The 19,972-nt window shown below is 39.2% G+C and overlaps 2 protein-coding genes and 1 non-coding gene across 6 annotated transcripts in view; 2 read left to right on the top strand and 1 right to left on the bottom strand.

The window, feature by feature from the left end:
• Nucleotides 1–13,461, bottom strand: part of PRR11 (proline rich 11) — a 31,758-nt gene extending 18,297 nt beyond the window's left edge. The window contains exons 1-3 of one of the 4 annotated variants that reach the window (XM_061142649.1): nt 13,322–13,457; nt 3,995–4,077; nt 1,539–1,671 (exon numbers count right to left, since the gene is read on the bottom strand). In XM_061142649.1, coding sequence (XP_060998632.1) covers nt 1,539–1,666 — 128 coding nt within the window. In that variant the 5' untranslated portion in view covers nt 1,667–1,671; nt 3,995–4,077; nt 13,322–13,457. Of the gene's footprint in view, nt 1–1,538; nt 1,672–3,994; nt 4,078–13,231 lie in introns of all 4 variants that reach the window. The other 3 variants (XM_061142648.1, XM_061142651.1, XM_061142650.1) reach the window with 3 other exon arrangements.
• A 378-nt stretch (nt 13,462–13,839) lies between these two features.
• The window catches only part of SKA2 (spindle and kinetochore associated complex subunit 2), a 35,050-nt gene continuing 28,917 nt past the window's right edge, over nt 13,840–19,972 (top strand). The window contains exon 1 of the mRNA XM_061142646.1: nt 13,840–13,990. Within this exon, the coding sequence (XP_060998629.1) occupies nt 13,958–13,990 (33 nt within the window). The 5' untranslated portion in view covers nt 13,840–13,957. The remainder of the gene's footprint in view (nt 13,991–19,972) is intronic.
• Nucleotides 19,102–19,208, top strand: LOC133058025 (U6 spliceosomal RNA). The gene has a single exon (XR_009693151.1). It is a non-coding gene; the product is annotated as a U6 spliceosomal RNA (small nuclear RNA).

The following is a 19,972-nucleotide window of genomic DNA, read 5'->3' as shown; positions in this document are numbered from 1 at the left end:
TGGACGGGGAGGCCTGGCGTGGGGCAGTTCAGGGGGTCACAAAGAGTCAGACACGAGTGAGCAACTGAACTGAATTCAGGTAGTGAACAGATGCTAAGGAGAAAAAAATAAAGCAAGATAGCAGGAATGTGAAATGTTGCCTGGAGGTGAACATTTCAATAGGGTAACGACAGAAAGTCTCACTGAGAAGGTGGCTTTTGAGAGCAAACCTCAACGGAATAAACTAGCAAAGCAAATACTGGGGAAAAGAACATTCCAGACAAGGGTAACAGTAAGTGCAAAGGCCCTGGGGTGGGTGCCTGTCTGAGGTGTTTGAGGAGTAGCAAGGAGGATGGATGACTAGGGTAGAAAGAAGGAGGGAAGAGTACTAATGGATAATGTGAAGCAGACCATAAAGGCCTTGTGGATCATACAAAGAACTTCCATTGTAGAAGACCAATATGACATGATTTTAGTAGGCTCAGTTTGAATGCTGTGTTGAAATACACTGCAGAGGGGGTAAGGGCAGAATAGGAAGGCCAGTTGGGGGACTTGCAACATTCAGGAGAAAGAGGAGTCAAGGATGGTATCATGGTTACTGATTTTTTGAGTCTGTTTGTTTCAAAATTTTTTCTGTAAAGAGACCTTTAAAAACAAAATGTGTAAAGTTTGTTATAGTGAAAACTACCACCCTAGAGTTCTTAGACCTCAGAGTCTCTTTCAATAACACATTTAAGCCCTGAGTCCCAGAGAATAAATGACCAAACTTTACCAAAATGAAGGTTTAAGTTCCAGCTGTATATCCCTCTTTCGTCACTTAGTTACCAGATTTATACAATTGAGGAGGAAAGTAGAAAATAGTTACTGTGCAGAGCCAGCTCATTAGAAAAGACCCTGATGCTGGGAAAGATTGAGGGCAGGAGAAGGGGATGACAGAGGATGAGATGGTTGGATGGCATCACCTACCTACTCAGTGGACATCAGCTTGAGCAAACTCCGGAAGATAGTGAAGGACTTAGGAACTGAACAACAACAAAACCTTAAACACAATTACCTGAGATTTTTCACTTCGTTTGAACTTTAAAAAAAAAAAAAAATTAATTAATTTTAATTTTTTTGGCTGCACCAGGTCTTAGTTCCAGCACACAGGATCTTCGCTCTTCATCTCGGCTTGTGGGTTCTTTAGTTGCGGCCTGTGAACTCTTAGTTGCCACATGTGGGATCTAGTTCCCAGAACAGGAATTGAATCTGGGCCCCTGGAGTCCTAGCCACTGGGCCACTGGGGTAGTCCCTTGTTTGAACTCTTAAACTTCGGTTGCCACATGAAAATCAGGATGCTCAGCTAAAATTTAATTTCAGATAAAGGATGAATAAGTACTAAAAAATATTTTTTTTTTAGTGTATTTCAAATGTTGCATGGACAACACACAAAAAATCATTCATTGGTTATCTGAAATTCAAATTAAGTGGCGTTCTGTATTTTTCATTGATACGTCTGGTGACTTGTTCCCAAACTGATCAGATTTTTAACATTTTCTCTGTTCCACATTATGCCTTACCTTTCTGGTGAGGGTGGTGGAGGAGGAGGTGTAACTAGGTTAGACCGAAAGTGAGAGGCTTCTTTTCTTTTGAATAATCTTTTCGCTTTGGCTTTTAGCTTTCTTCTTCGCTGCTTGAATTTGGGCATGGTTTCTGTAGAGAAAATGTTTACATTTTTTTATTGAAGAATACTACACAGAAAAAAATACAATTTTTGACTGTATAGGTCAATGCGTTATCACAAAATGAACACATCCTTGTAACCACCATCTTGGTTAGCAAACAGGTCACTGCCAGCAACCCAGAAGTCCACCTGAAGCAGGAGATAGAGGGACCCTGAGCTGAGCAGCTGGATTCTGCCCCCTGTAGACAGATATTACTTTTCTTTTCTTTTTGGCTGCACTGGGTGTTTGTTGTGGCACACGGGGGCTTCTCTAGTTGCAGCAAGCAGGCTTAGTTGCCCTGCAGCATGTGAGATCTTAGTTCCCCAACCAGGGACTGAACCTGTGCGCCTTGCATTAGAAGACAGATTCTCAACTACTGGATCACCAGGGAAGTCCTGACAGATGTTTCAAAATAAAGATAATGGCAGGAGCAAGGATGAGTTGAGTCCTGTTTAGATAAAAGATAAAGAGACCACATATTTCTCATTCTTGAGGTCAAGGAGGCTCCTAAGCTATGCATGTGCAGAAAAGATCCTCAGGGGAATGGGAGCCAGACCATATTATGTTCTGTAATGCAGTAAAGCACTCAGTCCAAATGTGTAACTTCTCAGAGGCTCTTGCACCGGAATCCATTTTGGCGAAATGATGCACACGCATACGAGGGAGGGCCCTGGTGGTGTTGTTCGGTCGCTAAGTTGTATCCAACTCTGCGACCCCATGGACTACAGCATGCCGGGGGATCCCTGTCCTTCACTATCTCCTGCAGTTTACTCAAACTCATGTCCATTGAGTCAGTCATCCATCCAACCATCTCATCCTCTGTCTCCCCCTTCTCCTCCTGTCCTCAATCTTTCCCAGCATCAGGGTCTTTTCCAATGAAGGGAGGGCCCTGAGCCAGACTAAATAGCGACTCAAAGTCAAAGCAAGATGATTGGCCAGAGGACATCAGGAAGAACTAACCCTGGATAAGTAATTTAATCCACCTGGAAAGTGCGCAGCTTTCTCTCTCTCTGAGCCTGCCTGTGCTTTCTCTGCATGTATCTGCTCTCCTAATAAGCACGTTACTTGTCTCACTGCTTTTCACCTCTTTGCTGAAATCTTTCTTCAAAGCAGACAAGTGCCAGGGTGAACACTGCGACCCAGGTTCAGTCCTTGGTCAGGGAACTGAGGTCCCACTTCAGGTCATCATAGGCTGTGGCAATCCCACAGCCACCTGAGACCACCCTGAACTGGGGGAAAAGTTAAACTCAGATTTAAACTATCTCTAAAAATACCTTGGCTTTGGCATTATATTACTCTAATTTTGTTCTGGTTTTGTTTTGCTATTCTTTGTTCAGTCAAGTAAATTTCTCTTTCTTCATAATGAAATCAAGCAGGACCTTGTAGGGTCTTCCCAATGCAAAAGGCCTTTTTTGTCTCCTTTGTCTTATTTGTAGAAAAAAGGCTTCAGTCTCCCAGATGTCCCTCAAGTCCCAAAGAGCAGACTCAAACAGCTACTAATTAGAGAAGTGAGGGAATGCAGAATCAAAGGAAAAGCAGTCAAGCAAAAATAGTAATAAGAGCTAAGACAATAGTTGAGAGATAAAACAGTCACAAAACTAATTCTTCCTCATGGGATATATATAACAACCGATACATATCTTTGTGTTGTCTTGCAGAGACTAAGGACACCCCTGCACCCCACCAACCCAGGTGAAAGATGGTGACTATATGCTGACCACAAGCACTTAGACCCCAGACTGGTTAGGACCATAAATATTAATGGTTAAGATTCCCTAAACATCACCTTGTTACCTTTACCACCAAGCAAACAGAAGAAAGTCCACTAGCTGAGCAGGCACCCTATGACCCTCTGCCCTAATGCTGCCTTTACAAATCTTTGCCTGTGTTTCCCTGGAGGTTCAGTAGTTAAAGACTTTGCATTGCAGGGTGTGCAGTTTTGTACTCTGGTCAGGGAATTCCCACATGCCCTGTGCAGTAAGACCAAAAAAAAAAAAAAAAAAAATTCCCCGCCTGAAAGCTAGTGAGGAGTTCAGATCTTTTGAGCATTAGCTGCCCTTTCTCCTTGTTTGGTATTCTGCAACGAACACTGTTAGTTTCCTTCACCACAATGCAGGGTCAGTTGATGAGGCTGCGCTCTGAGTTGGGTAAGTGGATCTGAATTTGGGTTTGGTAACAATAACAGAGAAGATGAGACAGCAATAGTTGGATAGTGTCAGTTTTTAAAAGGAAGTAGATTTCTTTGCTGGTAACATTTACTGAGCATCCATTGAACTTGGCGGAGTTGGTAGTGAAAGAAAAACAAAACTAACCTTTTTATTGGATGCCCATGTACTTTTAGGCACTTCACATACACTTTTTCAGTGAATCTTCATTGTTGTGCAAGGTATTTTCCCTGAGTAAGAGAATTTTCATTACCATTTAGATCAGCATAAATCAAGGCTTAGAAAGATGAAATGATTTATCCAATGGAATGCACTAAAGCATTAAGTTCAAATCTGTAAGTCTCCAAAGACCATGTTCGTCCTAATACACTGTGATGCAGTAGTAGAATAGGTGATATACAAGATAATAACAACTAACCCAAATCTAAGATATGGGTGTTTCAAAACATTTATTTTAAAACACTTTTAAATACTCACTATATTGATATCAGTGAGTGTTATCCCTGGTGGCTCAGTGGTAAAGAATCTGCCTGCCATGCAGGAGACGCAGATTCGATCCCTGAGTCAGAAGATCCCCTGGAGGAGGGCATGGCACCCCACTCCAGTATTCTTGCCTGGAGAATCCCACGGACAGAGGAGCCTGGCAGGCTGCAGTCCATAGGGTCATAGAGTTAGATACAACTTAGGTGACTTCTCAGCACAGCATATTGATATCGAGGGGCGAAAGAGGGGTGGGAGATGAACTGAGAGATTGGGATTGACATATATACATTACTATGCATAAAACCGATAACTAGTGAGAACTTGAGTTACTCTAAAGGAACTCTACTCAAGGCTCTGTGGTCACCTAAATGGGAAGGAAATCCAAAAAGAGGGGATCTATGTATGTATAGCTGATTCACTTTGCTGTAGCAGACAGTAAGACAATATTGTAAAACAACTGTGCTGCAAAGTAATTAAATTAAAAAAATAAACACTAACTAGTATATTCAGATTTTAATTCAAATCCTTTTCTGAAGAAAATTAAGTCAGAACTGGCTTGATGTGAAGAAGGGCTTCGCTGGTTTTAGTTGTTGCTACCTGAGGAACAAAGATGTCCTTATTCAAGCAGCAGAACTAAAAATGGTCTCAAGGGCTGGGCCTCTTTCTCTTCAAACTTACATTTGAATAGGAACAATTGGTCTTTAAAATACACATTCATTCCACATTTGTTCACCCTGTAACCCTCCAATACTTGGTATGCAGTGCTAGGCTTGCTAAACTCTCAGATTCCAAGGACTGAAGAACCTCCCCCAGCCCCACTGTGGGTATTCAAGACTAAGAAAGGCTTTAGTTTCAAGAAGGTTGGACTTACGGAGGCTACCCTTCATGGCAATGGGTGACAGAGTGTGTATCAACAACCATTATAGGAATAAAGATACTTGACAGCATCTTATTTAACTAATTGCCAGGCCTCAGACTAACAATATTTTTCTTAATTGTTCTTAAAGGCGTGGGAGACATACCTCAAGATAGCTGATTCCACATTTATTATATCACTTTTCCTTTCCACTGAAGTAATGAAGGAAGGCTAAACAGGGATTATTAAACACAAGGGATGTCTAAAAGATTGATTAAAAAAAAAAAAGTAAAGCAAAAATACTCTGGATGAAGATACTTAGGAAAGCCTCAGGAAACAATAAAAAACTTATGGTTGCTAGAAAAGAAGTTAAACCTCATCAAATCCATGGCCAAGACTATTTTATGAAGAAACCTCTATCCGAGGCAGAGTTCACTGACTGGGATTCCCCTGAATCTGAGATTTCCATAGTAACCGCCCCACGCTATTTTTCAGCCCTCCTTCAAGCCCTCCCTCCTCTATTCCTGTTCCCTTTCTCGCCTTGAAGTCTTTTGTTAGGGATCAAACTGACAAAGAGAACTGGCCTCCTGCTTCCCCTTTTCCTATATTCACCAATCCCTCAGTTATGAAAACAGACTTTAAAAGGAGCTGGACATTCTGGTTAGACTCGGTGGATTGACTCTCTACCTCAACCTGTGCTCCAATGATGTGCTGGGATTGGTACTCACTGTTGCATTTTTAGGAAGCCTGTGGGCCAGTTGTTAAATCTACCATATCAATTATATAAACTTATAATTATGTAATTTAGATTTTAAAAGGTATTTATAAGTATATAAAACTCAGCATTTCATAAAGGTTTTACTAATATGTATGCTCTTAAAGTTTAACTTATTTTATCTATATAGTGAAAATGTTTTAGATATATTACTGCTCATTTCCTCCCAATGCCACATTCAAGGACTTCGCATTGGAAACTTAGAAACTGGCCATGATAGGAGAATTTATACCATGGCTATTATAAAACACTACAAATTTGGGAATCCCCTGGCATCCCAGTGGTTAGGATTCCACATTTCCACTGTAGGGAGCATGGCTTTAATACCTGGTAGGGGAACTAACATCCCTCAAGCTTCAGGGTCAAAAACAAACAAACAAACACAAACCCCTACAAATTATGGCTTGATTTATTATTTTGTTCACTGTTAAGAAAGTGATGAGGACTTCCCTGGCAGTCCAGTGGTTAAGACTCTGTGCTTCCAATGCAGGGGGTATGGGTTTGACGCCTGGTCAGGGAACTAAGATCTCACATGCTGTGCAACATGGCCAATAAATAAATAAATAAATGAATGAATAAAAAAGGTGATAAAAAATGTTAATAGGGCAGATTAAACTTAAGAGTATATCTTGTCTGTAGTCATTACATTTTGAACAGCAGAAAAATTGAGGAGTATTACTCCAGTATTTGAAAATGATTATTTATCAGAAATTGCTTACTGAAATGAAGTTCCAACATAAATCTTTGTGTTTCACATTTGTCTTACTTCACAGAGTAAATGAAAATATTAACCAAGATTCATATCAGGACTAAGCTTGTTTATAGGCTGCAACCATAGGTTGGTTACAAATGAAGTCCATAAAAAAATCAATTAAAAAAATCATTAATAGCATTTTGTGAGAATCAATTGGCTATACAAAATTTATAAGAAAAAGTATTATATATTTTATCATTGTTTATGATAAAATAATTGTTTATCATTGTTTACATCAGTATATATCAGCAAATTTATAATAAAATTGTGCATATATATTTATAAATAATTATTAGCACATTACTGTTCCACTCCCTTCTGAAACATCATGAAAAAGACAGTAAAGGAATAAAAAAGGCATAAACTCACAGGACAAAGAATAGGAACAGATACTCTAATAGAGGATACATGTGAATTAAATCGTGGAAAATGGAACAGTGGTAACTGACTTGGCGGAACAGAGGAAAGCTGAGATTTGACTGGATGGTAGAGAAGTCAACAGGAAACAAGACAAATTCCAGAACTCGGAGAAGTTTCAGACTTGAAAGCACCAAGTCCCTCTGAAGGTTTGGGGTAGGGCTTAATTGATGAATGAAAAGTCTTCATAACAACTAAATAGGCCTTTGACGTCTTCCCTCCAGTCCATGCATCCAGGCAGTGTCCTGGTTTTCATTTCACGGATATGTCTATTCTCTGGAGAAGGTAGAGTTGCTGAATTTGGGTCACCAGGCATAGCAGAGTAATGTCTATGTCACTATTCAGAAGATGTGGGATGGTCCTGTTCCCTTCCTCAGCTCAGCTCCCCTAATACAAGCCACCCAAGTTTAATTCCTGGCCTCAAAACCCCACACTTCTCCTTCTTCCTGGAGGAGACTAGATTCTTCTCCAGGGAAACTGGCTTTAGCTTGACAATATCCACCTCCGCTACTTTGAGCTGCCAACCAATTGTTTTTTTGGTGTCTTCCTTTGACATATAACAGCCAGGGATCATCAATCATTTTAGGAAGAGTCTTAAATATGAAGAACAGAGACCAAAATAAACAGAGGGAAATGGAAAGAATGTAGAAAGTAGAAGAAAACTTAAAAAAAAAACAAAACACAAAACTTCAGAAAAGGATATGGACAAGGATGGGGGAAAGGAGGGAGAGGGTGAGATGAATGGAGAGTAGCATGGAAGCATATATACTAACATATGTAAGATACACAGCCGAAGGAGATTTGTTGTATGACTCAAGGGACTCAAACCGGGGGTCCGTAACAACCTAGGGGAAGGACAACATGTACGCCGATGGCTAATTCATGTTGATATACGACAGATATCTAACCAGTACTGTAAAGCAATCATCAATCAATTAAAAATAAATTTTAAAAAGGATCAAGGCCAAAAAAAAAAAAAATCGAGATCTTGCATTCTTGAAAAAGGATAAGAAGAAGCTTTTAAAATTAAAAATAGTAGAAATTTTAAAAATGTAACAGAACAGTTTGAAGATTAAAGTGTTAGATGAGAACAGAAAAAAATGGAGACGATTTTATCCAATAAACAATACAAAAATATTCCCCAGAACTGAAGGACTTGAATTTCCAGATTGAAATGATACTGAAATTATTCAGCATAATTTGAATAAAGATGCACATTGAGGTATGCCATCATTTAGAAGACCAAAAGTAAAGAGGATATTCTAAAAGCTTCTAGAGAAAACACAGCCTGGATACAGAGGACTGAGAATAGAATGACATCAGAGTCAAACAGCCACCCTGCAATTCTGATGGAGAATGTTTACAATCCCATACCTGGCCAAAATTTCAGTCAAGTGTGAGAACAGAAGTGAGATAATAAGGGGAATTTCCAGGATAATGGTGACCATAAGGCCTTGGAAGACAGTTTTGCAGTGGGCCCAGGGCAGGGGTCAGCGAACCTTTCCTGTGAAGGGCTAGATAATAAATGTTTTAGGCTTTACAAGCCATCTGGTCTCTGCTACAACCACTCAACTCTGCATCAAAACAGCCATAGACAATGACTGTGGTTTTAATCCAATAAATGTTATTTATGACTATTGAAATTTGAATTTCATAGAGTTTTCATAAGTGACAAAGTATTATTCTTCTTTTGATTTTTTTCCCACCTACTGCAAATTGCAAAAACCATTCTTAGCTCATGAGACCTATAAAAATAGTAGTTGACTGACCCTTTACTTAGCCAGTGAAATAAGCAAGTGTAACAGAGGGCTTCAGCAAGAAAAAAAAAAGGAAATAGATAAATTACCTAGTGCAAATTTGAATATTCTGAGTGGAGTTTATTATTTTTCTGTAAAGTTCGGTCCAGGTTACTGAGAAGTGCTTAAAAAAATAAACATGTAAACAATGTCTAGGAAAAAGTTGTATAAGAAAATAAATGAAATCATAGTTAACATGTAATGATCAGCTGTTACACAATATTTTATAGTATCAACATTGAGTATTTATTTAATTAAAAATTATGACACAGGACACCATAAAACTCTTAGAGGAACACATAGGCAGAACACTCTTGACACAAATGACAGCCAAAAATTATGACACAGGTGTATTGTGAAGACAGAAGAAAGTAGAAATTAGTAGTTCTCTAAATTTATACAGAGTTTAACCTTGGGAGAAAAAAAGAAATAGTAGAATATTATAAATATATTACTTAGAAACATGGAGGTAAACACCAGAAAATAATCAGAAAAGTGGATAATGTTGCCTTTGGGCAAATGGGAACCAAGATTATAGACAGAGGACTCAGAGGACTACCATTTCTTGTTTGTGTGTTTATTTCTAATAAGCCTTGAAGTAGTATTGGCCAGTTCACCTTTGGCATATACTATTAGCTGGAAAAATACCACCTTTCTGAAAGTGGGTCATCTCTTTCTAGCCATTTCCTGGCGGTTGTTCCAGTGCCTATGCATTCAGATTTCTAAAGAATTCTACATATTCCAATGTATATCATTTGGGAAATTTTTTTTTAATGAAAAAAATCTAGGAATGAAACAATATTTTCTCTTATCTCTTCTGTATGTGTGTGTCCTGGGCCCTGGGTCATTATTACTATCTAATAGCCTTCTAATTAAATATAGTAATTGACACAAGTAGAGAATTAAAAGAATATGTCTTATATGTGAGGATAGAAAGATGCAGTCTGAGATATTTTCTAGATTAACATTATATTAAAAAATAATCATAGCTCTTCCAAAATTAAAAGATAATGAATTCTCACCTCAAATAGGACAGAGGATTCAGCAAGCTAAGGATAAAGCAACCTTAGCTTTATTAAAAGCTTTAGATACTCCGTAGAGGAAAACTGTTCAATTAATAGAGTATACAGCAATCTTTATCTAGATGAAACATGTGCTGTCCCCTTTCCAAAAGAGTAATGAGACTTACAAATTCTTTTCGATAGATTAGGTGGGATTCCAACTGTTAACGCTAGATAGAAACTCATTCTTTCATGATGACTCAAAGCATTTTTCTTATTTTTTTAAATTGAAAAATACACTTACATTTTACTTACTTTGCTTTGAAAAGAATTTAAGGCCAATTAAAAAGAAAAAAACCTGTACCACAACATGATAAAAAAAAAAAGTGAGGAAATAAGAATATTGCCTTACAGAATAGACTATATTAAAAAAGTATTCATATACGCGAATCAGAAATATTTCTCTAAGTCATCCTGTCCCTTTTCCTTACCATCACTCCCCTTTCTGTCTTTTGGCTTCAGTTGACATCACTATTTTCCCCTGGGCTCTCCCTTGCTTTTGTCTTTTGATATAGTCTGTTTTCCCCTACTCTTTTTTCTTGCCTGTCCTGGGTCTTTGCTGCTGCATAGGCTTTTCTCTAGTTACAGAGAGCGGGGGCTACTCCTGAGTTGAGCGTGAGGGCTGCTCACTGCGGTGGCTTCCCTTGCCCCAGAGCACAGGTTCTAGGCACACGGGCTTCAGTGGTTGCCGCTCCTGGGCTAGAGAGCAGAGGCTCAATAGTTGCGGCGCATGGACTCAGCTGCTCCTTGCCATGTGGGTTCTTCCCAATTAGAGACTGAACCCGTGTCTCCTGCATTGGCAGCTGGATTCTTTACCACTGAGCCATCTGGGAAGCCCTCCTCTACTCTTAACTTTGGAAAATTTCAAACCTTGAGAAAATTTATAAGAATAGCATAATTAACATTCATATCACTCACAGAGATTCACCAATTGTTATTGGTTAGCTATTTCTCTTTATAGGGGTATATGTGTAATGTCCAATGTATACTATACAATATATATATATAACCACGTGCATGTGTGTTAAGCCACTTCAGTTGCATCCAACTCTTTTCGACCCTATGAACTGTAGCCTGCCAGGCTTCTCTGTCCATGGGATTCTGCAGGCAAGAATACTGGAGTGGGTTGCCATGCCCCTCCTACAGATCTTCCTGACCCAGGGATCAAACCTGCCTCTCTTATGTCTCCTGCATTGGCAGGCAGGTTCTTATCATTAGTGCCACCTGGGAAGCCCCATCTAACCATGTATTTATATATAATTTATGTAATTTTTATATATTACACAAACCCCCCCTATACAGAAAAATAACAGTTGGTGTATCTAGGTGCATGATATATGACTGTTCATGATCCACTAGGTACTGTGGTAGGTAGGGGATACAATTGTGAGGAAGACCAACATAGCCTGTCCTTATGGAATGTTTACTGGATGTTTACATCATCTCTTTTGTGCCTCCATAGCATTCCTTTTTACACACCCTTATTGTGACATTTATTACATAGCATTGTAGTTTTTGCTTACACATTTGTCACCCTACTGGACTGTGAGATATTTCAAGGGTAGGATAAATTTTATTCATCTCTTTCCTCAGGATTTAAAGTATAGCAGGCATTAAGTAATGTTTCATTCAATAAATTAATGGAAGAAATCATTCCTGCTAAGTGTTATCTAACAAGTGTTCTCTATTTTGATTAAGAATATGCTTTAATACAATTCTGAAAAATCTCTTGGTGAAGGAGTTTTTTAGTTCTTCAAATCATACCACACCTTCATATGGTTAAAGGATGGGTCCAAAAGTATTTCCAGTACAAAGATGGAATCAGTAGTAGAGAGAGAATTACACTCTTCCACAAGAGCGGCTGCTGCTGCTAAGTCTCAGTCGGGTCCGACTCTGTGCGACCCCATAGATGGCAGACCACCAGGCTCCGCTGTCTCGGGTATTTTCCAGGCAAGAGTACTGGAGTGCCATTGCCTTCTCTGCCACAAGAGCAGGCACTGCTACTAAAACTCCACCCTGTGATACCAAAAATGCTTTTGGTCTAGGGGTACTTTTAAAGCATGGCAGCAACGGAAATTGAAATCAAGTCCTATGTCTAATTTATAATGAAAACGAATGCCCGTTTTTTCGTTCTTTTTCTTGTTTCTCTTTTGGTCTAGCCCAACAATAAGTAATGAAAGCCAGGTTCTTCGAGGCACAACTTTTAGATAAACACCCCTGTTCATCTGCAGTTCTGAATTATCTTCCAGGGTAAAATGACTTTTACAGATTGTATTGATACAGACCCCAGGGCCCACAGACCACTGGATTAAAGATCCCTAGACTGCAGACAATTAAGATGATTAATCTCAGCTCCTTTTTTCTTCCCCTTTAAAAACCCAGAACTCAGAGACCAAGTTGGAGTGAAATCTGAGACTTATCTCCCATTTCCATGCTTGGCTCCTTACAATAAAACCCTTACTTTGCGGCAAACTCCCCCAGTCAGAGTTTGGATTTCTGTGCTGCAGCCACAGGAGCCCTTTGGCTTTCTGCGCTGCAGACACCGAAGCCCTTCGTTCGGTTTAAAAATGACAACTGCGTTTCTTTAACATCTTCCTAAAACACATTTTAAAGGAAAAATGTGTTTACACTCCCACAAACAACTTTTAGTCAATCACTTTCCATTATCAGTCCAATTGATTGCTCTTGAGAATCCACAGGGCTATTTTTGATACTTGCTTATATTTAAATTTACATTTTATGTTGTGCAGCATTGCTATTTGTTAGCTCCAGTCTTGTTTTTCTAAAGAGGATGCGCTCCCTAAAGCTTAGCCCAGCATAGTACTAGGCACATATAAAACAGCCGATACTCTCACAGAACATAGGGCGATATTAAGACTATATCGAGGAACACCGTAGTACTCCCTGTCAAAAAATGTACTTTCTCAAAGTGCATAGGAATCGGGGGTCTTGTTAAAATGTATATTCTGATTCAATAGGTCTGGGTGGAGCCAGATAATCTGCATTTTAAATAAGAACCCAAGTGATGCATATGCAGTTGGTCCACGAACCACATTCTGAGCAGCAAATACAAGCACAGGAATGTGCAAAAGGAAGGCGGATACTTTGCTCCAAAACATATTTTTGCAGAGCGTTAATTAAATATAACTATGATTAGAGCCGAGCCAGGTGGAGCACTTCTTACCCAGCCTTAACCCTCTTTTCCGATTCATCTACTCTCCGAGTCCAGCCAAAGTTCTCACCTTTGCAAACCGTTACGAACGCCAGCAGCAACAGACCTAGCTGCAGGAGAAGCGAGCCCAGGTAACGTAGGAAGATAACCCTGCACTTACTAGTCTTAAGAGTCCGGGGATACGATGGAGTCACGTCAGAGGCCTCTCCCTTGCCATAAAGGAAAATTCAAAATTAAAACCTTATCGCGAAGGGACCAATCGTAGCCTTGGTCTTTCCACAATTCGCTCTCTATGTAGTGCCGGGAGCAGTTTGGCTTGTGATTGGCTGAAGCAGCACGAAGCTCGGACCAATCAGGAACGAGGCGCTTCCTGTATGAATAAGGGGAAGGCGGGAGCGAAGTGGAGGGGAAGTCAGAGAGGAAAGGCGTGTCACGTCGCCTTTGCCGCTTGTGGAAGCTTTTGCGTAATTGGTTGGCTCTTCTTCCGACTGCACCAATCGCAAGCTCCCCTCTGCAGAACCCTCGCTGTGAAATTAAACGCCGAGATACGGCCGCAGCCAATGGGAAAGAAAAAGGTGCAGGAGCCAATCCTCCTGCGGCGTTTTGTGTTCTTGCCCAACAGGAAAAGGTGTTTCATGAGGAGGCGTTTCCCAGTCTCCAATGGGCGGGCGCCGGTGAAGCGGCAGGACCAATGAGAACGAGACGTTGAATGACAGCTGTCCAATAGGGACCCTCAGTGCTGGTACGGTTTGCGGCTTAAGCGCCGCCGCGGTCTGAGGAATGTCAACTATTCAACATGGAGGCGGAGGTCGATAAGCTGGAACTGATGGTGAGTGTGAAGTGAAGGAGATCTACTGGGTCCTTTATTTTTTCCCCGATGGCCTCCAAGTTGGAACGCGATTTGTAGTCGCCGGAAACCCTGGGCGGAGGAGGCTGGACTAAGGCTCGAGCTCCCTCCTCCTGCACCAAAGGGAGTCGCCGCCGCCTGGTCTCTTTTTAACCGCCGCGAGGGAAGGGGTTACATCCGGGAAACTCGTGAGGGAAATGGCGGGAGATGCTTAGGGTGCGGGGCCTTTGGAATTCCTTGTTCCTTGCCCTCAGCTTTGCGCCCTTCAAGGAGCTGTGGTTGATGCAGACAGCGTTCTGTGTATTTCCACCGAAAAGACCTGACAGAAATGGTCTCTAAACGCCCCTAGAAGGGGAGAGGTCGTTCACTCTCCGAGAAAGCGGGGACAGAGGGTGGGGTGGGAAATACACCGAGAGGGGCGGAGAGAAATCCCTTTAGGGCTGAAGCGTCCACGTTCAGTCCGGAGCAGGCTGAACAAGTCTGAGAAAGGATGCTCTAGTCGCGTGCACAACTTCTTGGCGGCTGAAGAAGCTCCTAGACCAGTTTGGCCCTTCGGTGGGGGAGAAGTGTGAGCCTTGGGAATCTGAACCACGAGCTCCTTTGCAGGAACGCGGGCGGGATTGGGATGTGGATTACACCGGTGCTCTGGAGTTGCCTAGCTTCATTCATTGAACGTAGGGGGCGGGGGCGAATAATTGGAAAGGACTCCCGCTGCTGCTAGGCTTGTTCGAGGGCGCCAAACTGGAGGGCTTATCCTAGTTTTTTCTTTTGGATCCTTCCCTCACTTGTCCTCTTTATTCTCTCCCTCCCATTCGTTGACTAGTGGCTTGATCGCCCGCGCTTTTTCCTTAGTTCCCTTGTTCTGTCTACCCCCCCACCCCCCACTGCATTACGAGTGTTCGGATTGGGCTGGTTTCCTTTAAAATGTGGAATTTGGAGGACGCACCCATCATTGATTGATCTCCTGTTCGGTTTTTTTTTGTTTGTTTGTTTGTTAAAAATAACAAGGTTAAGTAAAAAAGCCAAAATCTCCATCAACAGTCCGCTCCTCGTCTCCCTGCCATTCCCTGGCGTTACTCCTAAAGTATCGTTTGTACCTGTGCTACCCTCCCCGAGCTCAACCTTCGGTCTCCTTAATATCCGCAACGTGTAGTGGTCTTTGAAGAAAAACTGTACGACCCTCACCCCCATTCCCACCTCCAGAAAATGCGAGACCTTGATAGATCTTATTATCATTTTCTTCTTATGTATTAATGAATTGAAGTGCCTCTAATTAATATATTATACAAAACCGACTTTCATTTGCTTTCATTTGCTTCTAACGTTTTCAATTTTGATTTTCTTTGTGGGGTGTGTGTGGAAATTGGGAAGGCGAGAACTGGCAGCAAAGAAGGTAGAATTTAATACAGCTTTCCAAATCTGTAATAAATGAACTTTTAGTTAAAAGTTTGTTATTCTTATTGTTAACGGTCTTTTAAAAAAATCCTAGTTTTTCCCTCCATTATGAATTCCTACCTCCAGATGGATATTTCTGCCTAATTGTAAGGTGCTAAGTGATACTAATTGTACTTTTAACAGTTTTTTCCCCCTTCAAGTTGGCTTTTCATTTTGAGGTACCAATGAAGTCTTTCCTGACTTTGCATTAGAGTCAATAGTCTCACAGGACATGGTTTAGATTGAACACATTTTATTTTAAGGGGAAAACAATGATGTGTACATCTTGGAAAAAAAAAATAGGTTTTAGAAAAAAAATTTAGAAAACAGTCTCTTAATTTAAACTTTTAGATGATTGAATGATGAGGTAGTTTTTAAAAGTTCTTTTTCTGAGAGAGAGAGAAGAAAGCAAGTCTTCTTGAATTCCTTTTAACTGAGTCATAACTTTTTTGCTGTTCAAATTCTTTGTTTCCATAATCACGGAAGCAAAATAGTTTAAAAATTGTATTTGAACTATTATAGTTGTATTATTATTGCTTTGTATAGATTGGGTAGTATAAAATAGGGTAGCTCATCTTTAGATTTGCCATGTGCTTTTAGAAAAAAATGTTTTATCTGTGAATGGTTTATTTTCTAAGATTCCAAAGGTAAATGATTTCCTGTGCAATCCTCTGATTTTTGGTTTTATAATAGATTTGTTGAGGAATCAATGTTGACTATTTAATAAATGAAATAGAATACATATTATCTAACTTTGAAAAAGAAGTACTTAATTTTTTAGACAAATATCCTCATCTTTTTTTTTTTTCCCCCAGGGGTTTTAACTCCTGATTCAGAAAATTAAACATTTGTTTTTAAATATCTGTTTTAAAAGCCTGACTCTTGGCTAGCAGAGTTGAAATACTCTAATATCTGAGATATGTGACCTAGGATTTGAGGTCAAGACACTCTTGTTCCAGCTGTCCTGAATTTATGTTCATTTCTTAGGCTCAATCCAACCAAGTAGCTGACCTGGATCACTTAAGGGAAGGTTGGTAAAAATAATGGAAAGTGTTTTTGCATCAATCCTCATTATTAATGGAGGAATAAGCTCATTGTAGGGTAATCTTTGTTCTCTAACTTTGTTCTCTTCACTTCACTTTTTGCTTTAGTGTTATTTGTCTAGTGTCCTTCTTTTGTGATAAGGTAGTGATTATGCACAAAAGGTAGTATAATACTATGATATTATCCTATTTCTGGGTGGACATCTGACTTCAGAATGGTTTCTTACCATTTAAAAGGTTAGGATGTTAATTGGCTTGAATCCAAGGAAATCTGATTCTTAAATCTCAAGAGTCTTCTCCTCCCATTATTATTTTCTCTTTGATTTTTCTCAGCTTGAAGGAAATCTTATATTTAAGATGTTTAGGGGTTAACTGAAATTTTAAAATCCCCTTTCATAGCATTCAGTTAAGTAGTGCTAATAGTATTCTGTTTATGACGTATTGATTTCCTGAAAGTCTGTAAACTCTTGAGATAGGTAAATGCTTTTTGTATTGTAGTTTAGATTCCACAGAGATAGGTTGGGTTTATGGAAACTGGGAAACTTATTTTACTTTTCATTTGTTTTCTTTGGTAATCTTATTGTTTTGTGTGGCAGTTCATCAGTCAATTGCTATGGGGGCACTAACCAACACCTCTCAGCAGAGCAGAAATATTTTCACAACTTTGCCTTAGTGGTAATTATAAGCTGTTCTGTTAATACCAGTTCTAAGGTATTAACAACACCCATGTTAATAACTTATACAGCTTATGACTTATTTACAAAATCCCTTTCTATATCTGTGCATGTTTCAGTTTGAGTATTAATCATAGGTTAGTCGTAAAAAAAAATACCACTTTGATATTTAAATCTTAGTCTTTTTTTTTTTTAACATTGATATAAATGTTCTTAGGTTTTGGATGTCTTCTGTCCAAAGTGGCAACCCTTCTTTGTATTCTTCTCACACTGAAGCTTCAACTGATGCAAGATGCTTTTATGTCCTTCCTACCTATTACTGCTAACGAATGCTCTGACTTTATTGCACTACTGTACTTTACAGCTAGCAGTGCAATAGTATTGTCAAAGCATCTGAAAGCAGAACATACACCAGAATTTTGATTCTTGCCTTACATCTTTCTTCAGTGTCTGTGAGTAATTTACTGCAACCTGTGTTGCTGAAAACTATATAACTTTATTACCAAGAGTATATGTTTTAGAAAGTAATAATTTGAAAAAATAAGTTTTCAAATAATTAAAAATTCACTGTAATGCATTATGAACCTCATCGAGAGAATACATTTTATAGCTAACATCATTATGCCTTGTCTAAACATGTAGTACTTTGTTATTTGATTCTTTCTGTTATAGATTTGGATAGGTTCTGCCTAGTCTCAGGTTTTATTGAGTTTGAAGATGAATTAGTAAGTGATAAAAACAATCCCCATTGTATATTTCCTCCGGTAACCTGCCTCAAATCTTAATTGGTGTTAATTTTGTGTATTGTTTAGTAAATGCTTGAGTTTAAAACTTTAGAATGCATGTTTTAAGATTCTTTTTGTAATTGTGAGATATAATAAAATGTGAATCCATCACTTCTTTTTTTGTAATCAGTTTGAGATAGAATTTACATAGAGTAAAACTCAACAGCTCTAGTTGTACAGTTTGATGAGTTTTGACACGTTTATAGTCATGTAACCACCACCGCAGTTATGATATGCCATAAAAATTACTCTTATAACCGTTTGCAGTAAACCTCCTCCCAAACTCTCTGGCAACCACCAATCTCCAGTTTTGCCTTTCCTAGAAGTTCATAAAAATGAAATTATATACACAAAGCTTCAAGTCTTTTGTGTCTGGCTTTTTGCACTTAGCATAATGCTTTTAAGATTCACCCATATTGTGTGTATGTATTAGTAGTTGCACCATTTTTATTGATGAGTAGTATTCTGTTGTTTAGAATATCAGAAATTATCTGTTCACCAGGTTATGCCTGTGATGTTATTTCCAGATTTTGCCTATTATGAATAAAATTGTTCTAAACATTATAATACAAGTCTTTTATGGACATAATGTTTTTGTTCCTGTTGGACAGCATCATAAAAGTATGATCTTATAAGAAACTGCTAAAATCTTTTTCAAAGCTCTGTCTTAGGGTTCTAGTTTCTCTGAACCCTCACCAACATTTAGTCATATTGTCAGCCTTCATTTTAGCTATTCTAGTAAGTGTATAGTGGTATCTCGTTATAGTCCTAATTTACATTTCCTTAATGGCTAATGATGTTGAACATCTTTTCATGTGCTTATTCGAAGTTGGTATATCTTTAGTGAATATATGTTAAAATCTTTTGCCTATTTTTAAATTAAGTTTTGTCTTTGTATTAATACAAAAGTCCTTTAATTTTATTTGCTTTCTCGCTGTCTTAACAGTATTGAATCTTCTGATACATGAACATTCTTCTGATACCCTTCTGATATAGGTCTTACTTAATTTCTTTTATAACCTAGTATGATTTCTATTGGTGCTCTGTATCTTAAAAGTAGAACAAGAACAGTAATTATACAATGTGTGTTGTAAATACATTGAATTTCAGAAAAAAAATTAAGCTGTTAAGCAAATATCCTTAAAAGATGGCTAGGAGTGCTCGCTTCGGCAGCACATATACTAAAATTGGAACGATATAGAGAAGATTAGCATGGCCCCTGCGCAAGGATGACACGCAAATTTGTGAAACGTTCCATATTTTTATGCATGAGACAAGTGCTAGGGCCTGGTGCACTGGGAAGACCCAGAGGGATTGGGTAGAGAGGGAGGTGGGAGGGGGGATCGGGATGGGGAATACATGTAAATCCATGGCTGATTCGTGTCGGTGAGTGACGAAAGCCACTACAATGTTGTGGAGTGGTTGGCCTCCAACTAGTGAAAATAAATGGGGGGAAAAAAAAAAGATGGCTGGGAGAATAGATAACAGAGGAAAGAAAGATGCCTGAGATGTTAGGAATGAATGCAAGGACATTATTTGTAGGGATTGAAGAACACGATTGCTCACATAAAACCACTTTAAATTTTATTTATAAAATCTCTTTCTGAATTACCTTACCTGGTTTCAAGTGTAGCTGTTTTCCTCTTCTTTGGTTTTAATTTCCTGCTATTCACTAGTGGGCCCTTAGAGCAGTGGGTAGAACTTTGTTTTGTTTGTTTGTCTTGGCCATGCTGCATGGCATGTGGGACTGAACCTGTGCCCCCTGCCGTGGATGTGCAGTCTTAACCACTGAACCTCCAGGGAAGTCCCAGAATTTTGTATATTTTAATAATGAAAGATATTACATGGGGAGGGACTAAAAGACAAAACTGCTAATTTGAAGACTTTTCTTCTTCCTTGGAGCAAAGTAAAAGTTTTAAAACAAACAAAAAACTTTGTTAGTCAAACATAAACAAAGAGTCATCAATTAAGAATATCCCAGACTTCCCTGGTGGTCCAGAGGCAACGATTCTGCACTCTCAATGCAGG

Source organism: Dama dama, chromosome 5, assembly GCF_033118175.1.
Source record: "Dama dama isolate Ldn47 chromosome 5, ASM3311817v1, whole genome shotgun sequence".
Classification (NCBI taxonomy): domain Eukaryota; kingdom Metazoa; phylum Chordata; class Mammalia; order Artiodactyla; family Cervidae; genus Dama; species Dama dama.
Note: the sequence above shows the minus strand (reverse complement) of the source record. Positions and strands in the feature narration are given on the sequence as shown.